Genomic DNA, 18,453 nt, shown 5'->3' with positions numbered 1-18,453 from the left:
ATCATCATGGCGAATATTCGTGAATGCTTTTTTTCTATGAAGATTGAGTGCAAAAAAAAAAAAAAAAAAAAAAAAAAAACATTTTTTCCCATTGCTCTAATATAAGTCTTATAATTAAACAAATGTGTTCTCTGATAATTAGATTATGGACTTTTATATTCAATAGTCTTAATTTGATAGAGAGTGATAGTCCACACTTTATGATTAAGGATTCGATGAATAATGACTTTATTATATGTAGTATATTTGTTTTCTTCATCATAACTATTTTGAATTTCTATTTATTTTAAAGAGAGTAAGATAGCTTCATACATATTTCGATCATAAAAATATTCTTGAGAAAATAAACTATTATCTTGTTGAGAAATTAGGGCGAATAAAAATAAGAACGACACAAATCCAGAGGAACACAAAGATTTAATGAGGTTTGACAAAGATGTCTACGTCCTCGGGAGCAGAGCGGCGACCTTTTTACTAATCCAGAAAAATACAAAATCCAGAATATAAGCTGTAATACCTAGGGTTACATACAAACATATTTATAATCCTAGAAAGAACATAAAAAGAAAGATTGGGTACAATATGTAACTACTAAATTATCCTTGTACCATAATCCCAACCCACATAAGGAAACTTCTCTGATTTGGACAAAGTCTTCTGCTCTGCTCGGCTCCTGATTTAGCACTGTCCATTTATAGTATATGAGTCATATCTAACATACCTAAATACCATTTTAATGTCGCCCATGGATTACTAAGATGACAATCATTACTATTAATATCTAATATGCGGGAAATAACAACTTTGTATATAAACATAAAAGTTTAGGTGCTATATACTTAAAATTATGTGATTTGTATGTAAATGCTCCAAATTTAAAATATACATTCACTTAAATGTGTATTTTCTTAAATCAAATGTAAGACAATCATGAAAATAACATTGACTTTCCTACATATCTTATATTTATTTTATTTTGTATTCTCAAAATATGTTTGCATATTGACAAATAACATTTTTTATTAAACATGGATTAAAAATGATTCATAAATGATGTCAAATAATTTTTAGCTCAAAAGAGAAAAAATATTATATCATTAGTCCTGATGCATAACCGAATCAGGACTGCAATAAAAGTAAGCCACGTGTCCGGAGGAGGCGACCATACATTAAAGCATTAATTATAAAATTTTTTGTATTTAGTCGGTCCGTCATGTAACGTGACACATTTTTATTGGAGTCTTGATGTAATTATACATCAGGACTCTCAATGTAATATTTTTTCTAATATCTGGCTCATTGGTCCAAACGATCACAGATTTAAAATATATTTATATGACAAATATGTATGATATCTTTGAAAATATTTTATCAGAATATTTTGACTAAATATCATCAAAATGACATTACATTTATTATATTCAAACTACATTTTCTCTAAAGTAAATTTGAAAATTTTAAATACATTGTGTTAGAAATTGGATGAATTTTACTAAAAGTTTGATCTTATCGAGGAGCTAATTAGTGGGCGCTCATTTTTTCTGTACGGAAGTTTTGTGCTATTAATTAAATGAGTTTTTTTTACAAGTCATTGATGAGCATAAGACAAATAAGAAATATAAAAAAAACAGTTGAAGGTAAAGTAATTTATACACTTGTGGATTATTTATAATATGCTGATAAACAGATTATTCCGATTGTCTGATAATCTGCAGATTATCAGAATAATCTAATTTGCTGTTTGGGGCGGCTTATTCAGACTAACTTATTCGTGATTAAATGACATTCGTGCCCCTGTCTGATAAAACTGTTTGTGACAGTTCATTCAGAATAGTTTATTGGTAGAAAAGAAACATATAGTGCAGAAACATACGATAATGACAGAGATGTTCTAAAAGATATGTTCTAAAAGATACATCCTAACGAGTACCAGGAGAACTAAAAAAAGTACAAATACAAGTACAACAACAAGGAGAAATATTAAAATATTTAACTTAAGACTCTGGTTACGTCGGTACTCAACTGAACGGTCAGCCTGAGAAAACATCGGATTCACATGACTGCTGGCATGGCTACTGACAGTGTAATATGTGGGACTATCAGCCAACCGGCAGAAAGCCCAACGGGCTGAAAAACCTGAAACACCTCTCGCACAACCATAGAACTGCCTCCCAAAGCTATGCTCCTTACGTGACGTAGGCAACGGAGACGGTAGTCCACAATAACACAAAATCCCTTTGTCCGTACCTGATATCCTGGAAGTCATGTTTGTATAACTGCGAAAATAATAAAAGAATCAATGTCGGTTTAAGGTATTTTAAAAGTAACCAAAATTAAATACATATGAATATCAACATATAACCTTATTAAATGAAAACTTGGTAGATCAACAACCACAAATAACATCTGTGATAGACTCCCTTAAAGCAATTATATCAGTCAAACATTCGCCTTCCTGATCTCCAAATTCCTTAGTCTACATCATCCTCAGGTAATGAACTCCCACCCACAATTCCAGGACTTTGGTCGAAGACCTTCAGTTCGTCATTGTCAGCCTTACTAAACCATACTTTGTCAGCCATACTAAAATTTGTATCTGATCGTGAGGAATGTCTTCGAATGAAGTTATGCAGTGTTATTGTTGCAACCACAATATACACATGCTTTTGGAAAGGATACGGCGACATATCACGTAGGATGACCCATTTCTTCTTCTAAACCCCAAATGTTCTTTCAATTACCCCGCGTAAAGATGAGTGACGTTTGTTAAACATTTCCTTTCTGCCACGGATGGTGTTACTTGCTCTCTCAAAATCAGGAAGATGATATCTTATGTCAGGATTGGGCTTCATGTATCCCCTTTGCACATGATACCCGACATCAACCAGATAATATTTTCTTAATACGAAAAACACTGTTAAGTAAAAAGATTGCATGCTCAAATAAACAAATTGCAAAACAAAACTAACCTGATGGGGGGTGAGAGAAACACTGTGATTTATTCCTAGTGGCAAATGAGAAAATCCGACTGTAATGTGCACTCCATTCCCAGTCCGCCATTAAAAGTAAAACACATGTTGAAGTCGCATACAACCATGACATTCTGAGTTGTTGAACCACTCCGACCGATGTTTATACAAATAAACGACGTTCGCGCATCAACAAAGAACCATTTACGGCCACCGACGTTCGATTGCTCTAGAGGAAGCATTCCTTACGAATTGACGGTGAGGGAAAGCATACTTTGCGATTGACGGGGGACGAATCGAAAGGAAACTCTTCGATCTCCTCTACGGGGGACGAATCCAAGGAGGGAGAGCGCGAGGGAGAAGAGGGGCAACTAGGGCAATATCACCAGCCGAACGCGGGACGCAGCCCCCACCCCGCGTCACAAAACAATGAAGGATTCACAAAAGTTAACACACTGCGACGGTTATAATCCGCGTGAACGCAGGTTGCAAACACGAATACGACGTTTTGAAAACGCCGCCGCACCTAAATAATCTGCGCCAAATGGGCCCTTAGAGTCAGTTTGGGGGCAACTTAAAAGTACGGCGACGTTTTGATAAAGTTGGATAAGCTGGATAAGCTACAGCTGCTCCAAACAGATCCTTATTTTGACTAATTAATTATAAGACGAGAAATTATGATAAAAAAAGAGTTTTTATATATATACCACCTAATTTTTATATATTTACCTATCTAACATCCAAACTATTTATTTATTTATACCTCCCAAAACTTTTATATAACATTAAAATCAATTATTTTATTTTTTTAAAAAATAAATATATGAAAAAAAGGGGTACCTTTAAAAAAAAAAATCGATAAGAGGCGTTCGTTTTAAACCGGTTTTAATGCGCCGCGGCTCGAACCAGTTTGGCTCAACGGTTACTTTCCCCGGTCGGTGATCATCTTAAAAGCTATTCAAAAGCTACTCAGTCCAAACAGCAAACAGTATTCTAAACCATTTACAACCCAACAGTTACTGACTTATCTGTACCCGCCGAGAAGTGTCCGCGAAAGCTATAGCTAGCGTTCTGTTCGACAGAATGCCAGAGCGAGAAAGAGAGGGGAGATATAGAGGAGCGAATGGCAGGCGGCTTCAATGAGATATCGAGCTTCGCCTTCACCGATCATTTTGTCGGGGACGAAGATTAGGGTTTGGAGCCAAAGTTGCGAGCTTGATAGAGACGATTTGGGAACATGACCAAGTCTTTCTTTTACCAGTACCATTCTCAGAGAGGCGCGGTGTACGCCGCTCTTCTTGTGCTGCTCTTTCCGGCGTTGTGGCCCGCGCTATTCTCACCGCTCGGTCATGCATCTCCTTCCATGTTCTCGGTGAGTTCATACGTCCGTGCCTTGGTTCTGATTTTGCGGTTTTGATTTCGTGGAATTATGAAACTGAGTGATTTAAGTGGATTTAAGTGCTTTCTTATAATGTTTGTTATAGAATACTTTGATTGATCTATTTTTAAAAGTGTTGGTGCTATGCTATGATTATATTAATCAGGAGATTTGTTGTAACAATGCGTCAGATAAGAATGAGTGGAAGCATCATCAAGGTCAAGTGCTGTGATAGAAATAAACACAAAAAGAGAAGAAAAGAAGTCACAGAAGCAGGAATATGTTTGTGGTTTGTCTTTAACTAAGCTTGTATAGTAGAGAGGATCCCATATACAATTAAGAAGATATAATCTTAATGTCTTAAATCAAGAGCATTCAATTGTTTTTTTACAATTCTCAGAAGAGCACATGGACAAAAAGAAGAAGAAGAAAACTTAAGGGGCTATTTTGCAGCAGCTTTCTTAGACAGGGATTAAGCCGGATTTGATTTAAATTCTGCAAATTGTCAAGAAGAAGGCCAAAATAAATCCTACATAATTTAAATTCCATTCTTTCTCTATTGTTGGCTAAATCAAGGATTTACTAAATCCTGTCGTTTGGTGGATTTAAAAAGTTTAGAGAAATAGAAGGACAATGAGTTTGCTAGCAAGTTCATGCAGCCAATTCTTTGCTTCTTTTTTATTCTGGGAATCGAGTTTCAGATGCCACAATCTCATGAATGCCTTAGTTAGCAAGCTCTCGTCGCGACTTCCTTATTTTTATGTGAGGTTCTGGGTAGAAAGAAACAAAAGGAGAATTCAAAAGAGGGGTTTTGATTATTAGGTGCGCTGAGGTTAAATTATAATTTTAATTTATGAATTAATTTTGAAATTTAGATTAATTGGTTAAAAAATATTAAGCTAACTGAATAAATTTTATTTACGATTTAATTCAAGTTTAAATCCTGCTTCCTATGTTTGATTAAATTTATAAATTCTTAACCAATTACAATTTAGAATATTATGCTAGGCAAATTATAATATAATCAGTGTAATTCAACTTTATAATAAATTAAATAAATATAAATTTTTATTTAATTATCTTAATAAATTACTAAATGATTAATTGATATGTTATCTTATTCTAATTGTCATTAAGTTAATTTAGTTAAAATTGAAATAGGCTAAGGTAATGGTAATTAATAGATTGCTAATTAATGATTAATTGTTATCTTATATTATACTAAATAGTCATTAAATTAATACTATCTATATGAAAACTGTACATAATTAACTTTGTAAATTACTTATGAATGATTATTAGTTTAGTGAAACTTTTACTAATGATTAATTACCTTATTAACTTATTAATTCTTGGTTAAGATAACTAGGTATATTACAATTTTAAATTAAGCTTAATTAGCCTTAATAATTGCATCATTAATTTTTAAAATTTAAATAATATTTTTTTAATTTTAATTTTTAATTTTTTTATTATTTCTTAAAACTGAAATCATATTTGAATTAACATATTTAAATCCTGAGGAAATTGCCAAACAATTTCACCAAAGAGTTTTTCAGGACTTAATCAACATAGGATATACTAAATCCAGACATACAAGATTTACTAAATCCCACTTGAATTAAAGAACCACTTCCATATATTGATGCACACATCCCAATGAAAGAAAAGTGGATCACGTGTTTAATGAGGTGGTGGCCATCTTCAAAGTCCACTTTGATTTAACAATTTAAGAAAATGGATAAGGTATTAAGCCACACTTAATAATTTTTCACTTTGTCTAAAAAATATGTTAAACTTGGATCTTCTTTTTCATCTCTTTCAAGTAGAGTACTCTAAGTTCCTAATGGCTTGTAGGAGTCAACACTGCATATCTCATTATGTCTACATGTTGCTTGAACTGAAAATCTATGAGATCTTCAAAGTCCAATTTAATTTAACAATTTAAGGAAATGAATAAGGTATTAAGCCACACTTAATAATTTTTCACTCTGTCTCAAAAATATGTTAAACTTTGATCTTCTTTATCATCCCTTTCAAGTAGAGCACTCTAAGTTCCTAATGGCTCGTAGGAGTCAACATTGCATATCTCATCAAGTCTACATGTTGCTGGAACTGAAAATCTATTAGTTCTCTATAGGATAACATTTGGTAAGTTATTTAAAGTTCGTGACCAATCCATCTTGGTAAGCGTTTTAAAGTTTGTAAGATCAATCCTATCATCCACATTATTTAATTTGATAAAAATATGTTTTTTTACCAACCACTAGAAGCATGATATTGAATAGTACTTGAAAATAGAAACCGAGTCAATGATGATATAAATATAACATTGGCATCATAGGAAGCTGGTTAAGGCTAGTGGGACCAATCCATCTTATCCATGCCTTAAACCGGGATAGGAAACATGATCTCATGCTTTTGTATGCCATTCCTACTTTACTAGCCATCTTGCAAATAAAATCAGAATCAAAGATAATGTACACATAACAACATCTTCTCATTATCCACATTAAGCGGTAGGGAAACATGTGCCCAAATCCAATCGTGATGCGCTTGTACTTCATGAATTACAAACATGCCTAGCATGCATCACCACACTATCATATTTTATTTAACTACTTGAGGCTTGGCAAATCAATATCACCAAATAAGCATTGAATATAACAAATAACAAAATTGATGGAAAAATGCAACATTTTCATAAAAGTAATCATGATAAGCTATGGATAAGCTGAGAGTAAGCACAGTGCAATAGAAGTATCACCTCTTTTTTGAATTTTTTATAGGAGGAATTCCTCCTATAAAAAAATCAAAATAAATGCAAAGTTATGAGCCTTCAACAATTTGCCATGTAATGCAATGGCAAAGCAAGTATTGATTCATGTATTAACGAAATAATTACCATATCTATAACATTATAAGAAAGAAAAGTCCCCTAGCTAGGGAAGAGATAATTGACGAAAAGATTATCACAAGAAATATTTTAGAAGATGAGGATTTGGGGACTGGAAATCACACTTGTATGAGAGAGAAGGGCTAGAGACTGTAAAGGAGAGGACATAACAAATTTGTATAGGACAAGATGAGAGCCCTTAAGAAAACTCATAGGGAAATGATCGTCCTTCTAATTGTGTTATTCGAGAAGATTTGATCAGTGTATTCATCAATATTCCAAACGAAGGAGATCTATTCATGTGAGATTATCATGATCAAGGGAGCATCAAGCTTCCATCCATAGGAGGACATTTCATGCATAGACAAAATTTTTCTTTTTCCTTATATGTATTGTTTGATCAATCAAGCAAGGATCTCAATATTCATGAACATTGCACCTTCTTCATAGAGTCATGGATGTCCCCAATGGAGCTTGATATTGATTAATCAAAGAACCACTCTCTTGCCATATAAAGCCATGGAAAAAGTATTTAAAATTGGAAGGAATTTGAAGCATGCGGCCGTTTAAGGTATGTTACTTGATGGAATTACACAAATCAAGGTTTCATAAGGAACTCAAAATTTAAAATGAAGGAGCATGTGGCCAACTCCTTCCTCCATGGAATTACATTTTATTTTTTTTAAATAGTTGTATTCAAATGTATATAAATATGTGATAGATTTGCGTTAGACGTGGACTTGAATGAAGTGTAATGTGAGTTGCTTGACAACTATGAATAGGTAAAGCTTTGTGGTTGTCCCATACGGGAACTTTGTTGGTATCTTAAAATTATTTTTTTTTGCATCCTTTCATATTATTCTATTACATAAAATCTTTACATTCCCACCGATCATGTGGCATTCTCTTCACTTCCACGTTTTCCGCCCCCGTGCTTTATAGTTTGGCCACCATTTCATGATCATCATTGTCCAAGAAAAGAGATCGTCAGAGATGAGAGAAGATGGGACTCTAGAGGATAGATTGTTGGGCCAAATTGAGAAAGGAGAATAGAAGAATACAAAAGGTAGAGAAGTTGAAGAATTATTCTCTTCAACTGTAATAAATAAGAAGATAAATAAGATATATATATATATATATATATACCACATATATATATATATATGTACACACATATATATTTGTGTATGTGTGCCCGTGTTTGTGTCCTGTGTTTGTGTCTATGTGTGTCTTTGTTTATGGATTGAACATTCTAGATGTAGGTCTTAACAAACTTATTTGTTTTGTTAGGATTCAAAGTATTCCTAACCAATTTTGTCTTTTCTGCAGGCCGTCGTGTTGATGCTTTCAGCCCCTGGCAAGGTGATGGGTCGTGACCACACCATCAATTTGGATTTCAACTAATTGAATCGTTCTTTTGATAGAGGTTTGGTAAAAATGTCAGACGGTTGGTCCTGAGTGTGAATGTAGTGAATTTGTAGCTTTTCTAATTGAATGTGGTCAGGCATAAAGTGGTAGTCAATTTTAATATGTTTCGTGCGAACATAGAACACCGAGTTATTTGTGATGACAATGGCTGAGAGATTATCACAATATAATTTGGTAGGCAGTAATTAAGGAATGTAAAAATCTTGTAGAAGACGTCGTAACCATATGACTTCGGCTGTTGCTATTGCAAGGGCACAATATTCTGCTTCCGTTGATGACCAAGCAAATATATGTTGCTTCTTAACCATCCACGAGATTGGAGTGGTACCTAAGTACGAGCAATAACCTGTGATGGACCTATAGCTTGTAGAATCAACTGCCCAAACAAAGTTCGATGATGTAATAAGAATACCTTTGTGGGCTGTACCTTGTAGATAACTAAATAAAGATTTAAATAATTGATGGAGGTATGTTGAAGGGTTATGCATATGTAGGAAAGTTGATTGACAACAAACGAGATGTCTGGTCTGATTATTGTGAGATATTATAGTGATCTGGTGAGTTGTCTGTAAGTCGTTCGCTCTACTTCTTATTGCTGATTGACAACAAAAGAGATGTCTGGTCTGGTTATTGTGAGATATTGTAGTGATTCAGTGAGTTGTCTGTAAATCGTTCGCTCTTCCTCTGGTTGCTGATTGACAACAAAAGAGATGTCTGGTCTGGTTATTGTGAGATATTGTAGTGATCCAGTAAGTTTTCCTGCAAGTTGTTGGCTCTTCCTCTGGTTGTTGGTTGAGCTTTAAGGGAAGCTGTGTAGACACAAGCTTGCATCCATGCATGCCTGTTGTGTGCAGAAGCTTTTGAAGATAGATTTTGTTGGCCCAGGAGAAGAAATTAATTGGTGTGAGTGATTTCAATCCCAAAACTCTGGATACATGTCTCAAATCCTTAATTTGAAATTTGGAATCATGATGTTTTTCAACTCTTCAACGATAGATTCCATTCTCCTATATTCAAAATATCGTCAACATATTGAAGAAAATATATGCTACGAGTAGGTTGTTTGGAAATGAGCAAAAATGGGTCATATTTTTTGTATTCAAGCCCTAGATCTATGAAGAAAGCTGAGACGTGGTAAACCATTGCCGAGGAGATTGTTTAAAGCCATAGATGGTCTTTTTGAGTAAGCAAACGTGATTCGGAAGTTGGGGATCAATAAATTTAATGAGTTGCTGCATTTTAACAGTTTCTCCTAAAAAATCATGTAGAAACAAATTTGCTACTTCAAACTAAAAAATATGCCAGACACGCTATAGTAAATAACATTCAAAGAGGAGGCATTTTTGCAACCGGGCTAGAGGTATCATGGTAATTGACTCCCGAATCTTGTTTGTATTCTTGATCAACCAATCAGTCCTTGTATTTGGCTACTGACCTGTCAAAGTTAAATTTGGTACAATAAGTCCATCCGCAGTCCAAAATTGATTGGTTAGCAGGTAATGGTACCAATTCCCAACTAGCTTGGGCTTTCAGTGCTTGAAATTCCTCATTCATGGATTACCTCTAGTTGGAACATTTCACAGCTTGGGTATAACATGGGGGATCAAGGGGCTTCTAGCTGATGGGATTAGTTCAGACGGTGGATAGGTTTCAGGTTGCCTATTTTGGCTCGAGTTTACATTGGGTGAGGTGGATATATCGCACTTTGAAATGGAGAGGAAGGGAGGTATGGGATGTTTCAGTTTGCTAATGTATGGAGCAAGAAGGTAGTGAGATGATGCATTTTTTGCTGTAGTTGTGTTGTTTGAAGAGTTGTTAGGAATCATAGGTATGAACTAGAGGATTGATAGTAATAGTTGGTATGAGAGATGCTAGTAGATTGAGAGCAAATGTATATGATTGTTCATCAAAGGTGACATGCCGCGAGATAATAATCTTTCCCATTTGTTGATGAAGGCACTTGTAGCCTTTATGGTTAGGTGAGTACCCTAAGAAAATGAAACAAGTTGACCTTGGAGTCAATTTTTGTGTTGTTTGTCGCTTTATCCATGGGTGCCTTTATGGTTAGGTGAGATAGATGCAGTTTTTGTTGTCGTGTTGGTAGAGGATTGGTTTGTGTCTTCATCCACGGGTAGCAAGCACAACCATATGCTTTGAGATGTGTATATGTACGCTTGTATTGGTACAATAGCTCATATGGAGACACACTATGGGTTTTTCTAGAAGGCATTCGATTAATAAGGTAGGTTGTTGTAAGGAGTGTGTCTACTCAAAATTGAGATGGAAGAGATATCAGCTAGAAGGACTTAAGTTGTTTCAATTAAGTGATGAAGTTTGCATTCCGCAATATTTTTTTGTTCCGGGGTGTATGGACAAAAGTGTTCTTGTGTGATGTTGTTTTCAGTTAAGAAATTGGCAATAATAGAAACCATAAATTCCCCTCCACCATCCTATCTTAGATAAGTGATGGCCGTCATGAAATGGTTTTTAATCATGTTTATAAATGCTATGCATTTGGCTGTCACATCAATTTTTGCAACAATTGAAAAAACCAGCAGAATTTCAAGAAGTTGTCAATGAAAATAACATAGTAGCTAAATCCTTAATGAGATATTATAGAGGATGGATCCCATACATCAGTATGTATAAGTTGGAGGCAATCATACTCATGTAAAGAAGCACTAGGAAAAATTGTCTATGAATTTTACTAAAATTGCAACTATTACATGATTGTAGAGCGGATTGAATTTCTAAAATATGATATAGTTTGCTAAGAAGCTTGAGAACGCTTGATACAAGTGTCCAAGACGTCGATGCCATGTTGAAGGTGGGAGGAGGAAGATGTTAAGAGCTTGATGAGCTGATGTCTTCGATTGAGCGACATTGAGCAGATTGAGCTCCTTAGAGCTATGACCACGAAGAAAAGCCCTAAGTATCTGTGGATAAAAAATGGTAAACCCGATATAATTGAAAAGAATTTATACTTGATTGTCTCGTGTTAACTTACGAACCGAGAGGAGATTGTGAGATAGGGAGGGGGCATGCCAAATTTGAATTAAGTTTAGCTTACATATAGGTGTTTATGTTGCACTGATACCTGCTGACCGTTACCCACAATAACCTGCTAGGATCCCTGAGTTGGTGTTGTAGTTTGGAGATGGCTTAGGTTTGATGTCATGTGAGCATTAGCTCCATAATCGAGAATCTAGTTTTAATTTGAAACATGGAGGACCTGATTTAGGGAAGGTGTGTAATCGAGATTAGTTTAGTGCCGGTAGGTAGCATTCAAATGCCCAAATTTGTTGCAAATTTGGTAAGGGACCATTGATCTGATTTTGCTGTGTCTTCCTCACTCCCTACCTATTTGGAATGATGATCCTCTTCAACAGCCTCTTATATAGTTGTTGTTGCTTCACCTAGAAGCCAGAAGTGCTAACGTGGTTTTGGGTAGAGTTTCGGCCTTCAAATTATCTTTTTCTACATTAATTTCCTCACTACAGAGGAGAGAATAGAAATCATCCAATTCTAAGAGCTAAATTTGGGTCTTGATTGCAGTCTTGAATGCTTAATATTGTGTCGGTAGACCATTAAGGGTATAGAGGATGATATCCTCTTCATCAAGATAACCTCATGTTGCAGAAATGTTACTCACCAAAGCTTTTGCAATGGATAAATATTGTGTCGTAGCTAGGATTTCATAGACAAAGAGTGCAACTCATTCTTGAGCTGGATTAGTTGCGACCTATTGGTAGATTGTCATCTCTTGACGAGAGTGGACCAGATATCTGTCGTGGTGGTGAGATTGAGCACATTATGTAGGTTGGTTGGAGATATGGTTGCCACAGACAGATTTTGGTGTATCAACAACCAAGTGGTATCTTGGGGGTTTGAGGTTGGTGAGGGTGCTGTAGGAAAATGGAATTTGGAAGGTAGAAAGTTGTTGCCATCTAGGAACCAAAAAAATCTATTTGTTGTGAATATTTTAGTGATTTGGGTCTTCCATAAGGAAAAATTATCTGCTGATAATGGATTTTGAAGTAGTCTTTTGATGTTACTCATAAGAAATTTGAGAGTTGGTGGTATTGCGGTAGTATGAATGGATTCAACAGAAGAATTCATTCTGTTTCAGAAGCTTTGGAATTTGCCATCATGTTGGGGGAAGAGGAAGGATCTTATCAGATAGTGGCATGGAAAATAGGAGCTATATCGGACAGTCTTCTTCTGGCGTTCCTAGGTAGCTGGGAAAGGATGTTGCCAAGGTTCAATGAACCTGCTCTGATACCATGAGAGGTTGATAGAAGAATATAAAAGCCAAAGATGTAGAAGAATTATTCTCTTAAGCAGTGATAAATAAGAAGATAAAAGATATACTTATATTGTGTGTGTGTATATATATATATATATATATATTGATTTATTTATGTGCCGCTCGCTGGGACTCTTTGGCTGGCATCTGCGAAGCTAGTTTTAATTCCCCTGGAGTTACGGGTTTGAGCCCGCCTGAGTGCATCTGCCTTGTAGCACGGGATCGAGTGGTTAGACACATGTGCGTTAAGTTGCTTAAGTTGGTTAAAATGGCGCTTAACTTTTCCTTGCTTTTCTCCTTAAGCAAAGATAAAGCCGCATTGTTGGGGCCTGTCTTAAGAAAATACACAAAATTGTGTTTGGTTTAGAAACTAGACTTAAGCTGACTTAAGATGATTAGTAAGCTTGTACCAAACAATTCCTTTGAGTTTAGAAGATAGAAAAAGGAAAGAATGAGTATTAATTGAATTTTGTGCTCAATTACCTTGAAAATCTGTTTTTGTGCACCTTAGCTTTTTGAGTACACCATGATTTATGCATTTATTGTCGATGATGTTTGTATTTATTCATTTATATATAAAAGCTCTATGTAGACACTGCAATTTCTTAACTCCCATATAGGCAGCTCATCTTTGTTTTATATCTTATGAATAAATCCATGATGTCCACAATAGGTTCAAATAACTATATATTATTTATCATACCTTCACAAAGAGAAATTGTTCTTTCTTGCAGGAGTGGAATGCTCCAAAACCAAAACACGCTTCTCTTCTGAAAGCTGCTTTGAATTCTGAAATTGTGAGTTCAGCATCCACATTTGTTTTTTCGTGTGTTTTAGCTGGCGCTGATTTTCTTATTTTAATTTTTTTTCAGCCCAATAAGCAAAAGTCTGAACTCTGGGCTCCTTTGGTACCTCAGGGATGGAAACCCTGCGCTCCTTCAGAAAGTATTACTGGTAACTGTTGTTCACAACCTGAACAAAATTAAGCTCATAAAACTTTTCTGGGTCTTTATCTACTACTTCTGTAAACATACTAATAAATTGATAATCTTGCTAAAATACTTTGAATTTGCAATTTTTTCCCATTGCATCTAGGACGCCCAGTGAAGTCGAGTGGATTTATCCAAGTGTTTCTTGATGGAGGGTTAAACCAGCAAAGGATGGGGGTAGGCTGGTCTTTTAATATGTAATTAAGAAAAATTTATGGAATCATTGTTGTTGTGTTCTCTCTTCAAGATGTTTCTTTGGAAAATGAATTATGTGACTAAATTTTTATATAAAAAAATGTTTCTTATGTAGATTTGTGATGCTGTAGCTGTTGCTAAAATCTTAAATGCAACCCTAGTAATCCCTCATCTTGAAGTAAATCCTGTGTGGCAAGATTCAAGGTAGTTTGGGCTAAGCTATGTTTTTCTGGCTCTTTTTTAGTTATTTTCTTAGTTTAATAAAAACAGTACCGATAAATCAATGTGGTTTTGCAGCTCCTTTGAGGAAATCTTTGATGTGGATCACTTCATTAATGTTTTGAAAGATGAAATCTCTGTAGTCAGAGAGTTGCCCCCAGAATATGAATGGAGCACGAGGGAGTATTATGCTGTTGCCATTCGGGCCACAAGGATCAAAACCACACCAGTTCATGCGTCAGCTAACTGGTACATAGAGAATGTTCTTCCTGTTCTTCAAAGGTTAGTTAAAGGTCAATCTTTAATTTACACATGAATGGTGGGAGCGAAATATAGAGGGATATTGCTTTCAAAGCTTTACATTGTGAAATTACGGTGCTTTATGATGGTTAATTGTAATTATCTCAGGAATTTATCATTTTCCATCTTGCTGGAAAAGAAGTCTTTTGCTGGAAGCATCTTAAAGTCACATAATTGTTTTAATGGGGATTTGATCTCAATTATCTTTATTTTGATAAGATAAAATTTACATCTTAAGGAATGCTGTAGTGACCGTTCAAGTTGTTATTTTATAGCTTATTTTTTGTATTATATAATTCTTGTATAGAATATTTGGTTTTATGTACATAAATGACGGATTTTGGGCGGTGGTTAATTGCCTCTATTTTGATGTAGAGGTATTTGGTTTGAATCATCTAAATAAACTCTTTTTGCAACGGCAGGGATAGGGTTGTATGCATCGTTCCTTCATTAGTTCTTGTTTTAATAGTAGTTTAATGCACTTGGTGCACCTTTTTTTTCCCTAGCAAAATGAATTACATTTCTACACACATGATAAATGAAGCATTAGAGCAAGCAAAACATGTTGTTTGTGTTGAGCTTGTTACATATTTGTGGTATGTTTGGTTTGTTAGCAATTTTTTTGGAAGCTTTACATACATACCAGTCAATTCTTATGTGTTTACATTTCTAACACCTAAATTTCAATTTTCAAATACATATTGCATTACCGATGCATGAAAAAGTGATTTTCGCTTTTAAAAAGTTAAAGTGATGGTATTTTTTATGTGATATGAAAGATCTGGGTGGGCATAAATGTAAAAAGGCAAAGTTGGGGTGCTATATATGTAAATATCTAGGAATTGGATTGTATGTATGTAAATGCCCCAATTTTTTATGTCATAACATAAGCCAAGGTCGTAGCGGAGAGCCCCATTTGTCATGTCAGTCTGACGATGACAAAACACAAGTCTATTTGTTGGTTAAATTCTAGGACTTGAAAGGAGGTCGAACTAAATAAGCTTGTATGTGACCGAGTTACAGTTCTTCTTTTCACTCAATAAGCTAAGGCCATAATTAACGGCCCCAATTGTCAGTGTAACGATTACAAAAACACAAGACAGTCCATGAAGTTAGGTGATCTAGATTCAAAAAAATTTCTCAACTAGACAACAAATTAAGGTGACTTAAAAAAAGACGACCCTTTTACAAGGGCATTCATGAGGCTAAGCAAAATAGAAATACTTACATGTCTGTGCTACAAAGTATAACGTACAAAATTCATATCATGAAGAAAAATAATATTTCCACTAACGGATAAAGATCACATGTGATTGAAAGACAATGAAAGGAAAATACATCAAGCACAACACATAAAGACATATATGTAGTAAAGAAAAGCACATCATGTGAGTCGATTTTGTCTGTCATGAAGCTACAACATGATGATAGTGAGCGATTGATACTTGGTCTTGGCACTCTATAAAGCCTCCATAGATCGAGTTTGTGCAGTCTCTACATCTAACATAGCTTGATGATGATTTTGATAATGGTGCTACTCCCTCTCCAATGATCAAGTCTATCTCTCTCTATCTGCAGGTTTGATTTTTAAGCTACGAAAATCGAAAGCTCCCCTCATAATGCACTCATCCTGGCGGTGACGCTGTCAAGATGTGCAGTAGTACTATCTAGTTCATATCGATATCATCATAAAACTTTTGCGCTCACCTTGAACTCGTAATGAGCTAAGCCAACATCTTCTTGACAAACTCTGATCCACCCATGAAGTTCTTGGAGTGATACTCTGGATCCTACCATGTCCAATGACTGCGGTTGCCTGACAAGGAATTCTATATTATGACACAATCCCTCTACGTCAACTCCATGTCATCCAAACCTAAATGAGCCAAGAGGACCAATACAACATTTGCCTCAGAAGGGAAACGGTGCAGTGCTTCGGGCGATCCTGCACACAACCCAAAAATGATGTTCTGCAAATGTCTTGAGTTTTTATCCTGTATCTCCATGTTGCGAGGATTCACACCCAATGAGTATCTGCAGCGAAAATCTAACTAGTACTCTACATTGGTTGCTATATGAAAAAAATAGAGAGAAGGACGAGAAATACCTGGTTTGGGTGTCTCAGAATAATCTTGAAGAATCTCTGATGAAAATGTCAATGGTGCGTTCGTGTCAAAAGTGACAAACCCCCAATATGTGGATGATAAGACCCTTACTGTATGCCGGTTCTCCCCCACCCAGACATCTCAAGCTTAAACCTAAATAAATGATCCAAAGCGAATGATGGAACAATCTCAAAACACTCTAGGATAATGTGTCGACATCAACAAACGATTGAGGCTCATAGTATCTCATAAGGTGTCTGAAGCTGCTTTGAAGCAGGGTTCACCGGTCAGTCCATCAAAGATCGACGAATCTCTACAGAAAAAGCTCGGCTTTGCCTATGAACTAGACTAGGTACCCTTGTATGAAGAAGAGATGACTTTCTAGATCATGCCCTATCAGACGGAGCAGTTGCATCTATTATGATATGATCGTCATTGACTCCGCCTGATCGGAGAATAAAAAAAAGTGTTAAACATGTGATTTAAAATTAAAAATATAAAGATAAAAAAGAGAATCATAAAATGATAACATTACATGTAGTGTCATCCTCTCGTGAAATGATACGTTGTGACATTTGACTTTGAAGTACTCCTAATAATCCGATCTGACGCTTATACCTTTGAGCTCCTTGTTCCAAGAAAACTGCAAAAAATAGTAGTATGCAAGTTAATTGAGTGTTGCTCACTTCGGTGCTACTATTTGGTGAGACTAGACGAAACTTAAAACTAGGGCCAAGCCTAAGCAGATGCGTCCATAGCTTGGATGCGACAAACATCCGAGTATTTAAAGGAATTGAAGCTAACTCATTAACATTGTTTATGCTAGGAATGAGAGACAACCCATCATAAGCAGTAGCCTGAGAGAATCCAAAATGTTGTTGACCTTGTTTAGATAATACCATTCTAAAACTACTAAATGGCTAAATCAGTGGCATAACCATCTGAGGTGCATGATGATGAAATACTCAAATGGCTAAATCAGTAGCATAACCATCTGAGGTGCATGATGATGAAATACTCAGCTAATCGTAGTGATAGTCCTTTAAAAAAGAATACACCTACCTCGGTTGTTCTCTGTTATCAACACAATTGACTATATCAACTCTGTTCATATGATAATGAATGCTACCTATATCTTGTAGATGTATGAAGACAATTGATCATGTACAAAGTGAGAAGCGAAGAAGAGACGCTCACATAGTGAGAGCATATATATTTAATGAATGCTACCTATATCAACTCAAGGCATGAAATTAAATAAGCCATAATCTTCTATTTATAGAAGAAAAAGGAGGTTGCGTGGGACCCATTTTAATTAAAAAAGGTCACATGTAAGCAAATCTTATCGCCCAATTTAATGCATATACAAACAAATTTCGCTGCCCAAATTAAAGATAAAAGACTTTAATGCATGTAAGTCCAACTAATGTTGTCGGATCTATGACTCAAATACACAATTGAACATAAGACATTTCACTAGGATTTAGATAAAATTTTGCACATGTGTGTCGGCGCTTAAAAGGGGAAAAGTTAATGTTTGGGGGTCGCCCGTAAGAAGCTGTCGGTCGCCGGAATCGAAATCCCGTCACCCGCTTCGGAATGACTTTTTAATTTACGTATATATATATATATTTAGAAAAATATGAAATCAAACTGACCTCATATTTT

The 18,453-nt window shown here is 35.3% G+C and overlaps 1 protein-coding gene across 1 annotated transcript in view; it reads left to right on the top strand.

Moving 5' to 3' along the window:
• The first annotated feature begins 4,013 nt into the window (after nucleotides 1-4,013).
• Nucleotides 4,014-18,453, top strand: part of LOC110018621 (uncharacterized protein At1g04910-like) — a 36,648-nt gene continuing 22,208 nt past the window's right edge. The window contains exons 1-7 of the mRNA XM_020715983.1: nucleotides 4,014-4,341; nucleotides 8,573-8,605; nucleotides 13,712-13,774; nucleotides 13,850-13,931; nucleotides 14,073-14,143; nucleotides 14,277-14,365; nucleotides 14,459-14,662. Coding sequence (XP_020571642.1) covers nucleotides 4,207-4,341; nucleotides 8,573-8,605; nucleotides 13,712-13,774; nucleotides 13,850-13,931; nucleotides 14,073-14,143; nucleotides 14,277-14,365; nucleotides 14,459-14,662 — 677 coding nt within the window. The 5' untranslated portion in view covers nucleotides 4,014-4,206. The remainder of the gene's footprint in view (nucleotides 4,342-8,572; nucleotides 8,606-13,711; nucleotides 13,775-13,849; nucleotides 13,932-14,072; nucleotides 14,144-14,276; nucleotides 14,366-14,458; nucleotides 14,663-18,453) is intronic.

This window comes from Phalaenopsis equestris, unplaced genomic scaffold (genome assembly GCF_001263595.1).
Source record: "Phalaenopsis equestris unplaced genomic scaffold, ASM126359v1 Scaffold000027, whole genome shotgun sequence".
Classification (NCBI taxonomy): Eukaryota; Viridiplantae; Streptophyta; class Magnoliopsida; order Asparagales; family Orchidaceae; genus Phalaenopsis; species Phalaenopsis equestris.
The sequence above is the reverse complement of the archived record's forward strand: the minus strand, read 5'-3'. Positions and strand labels throughout refer to the sequence as shown.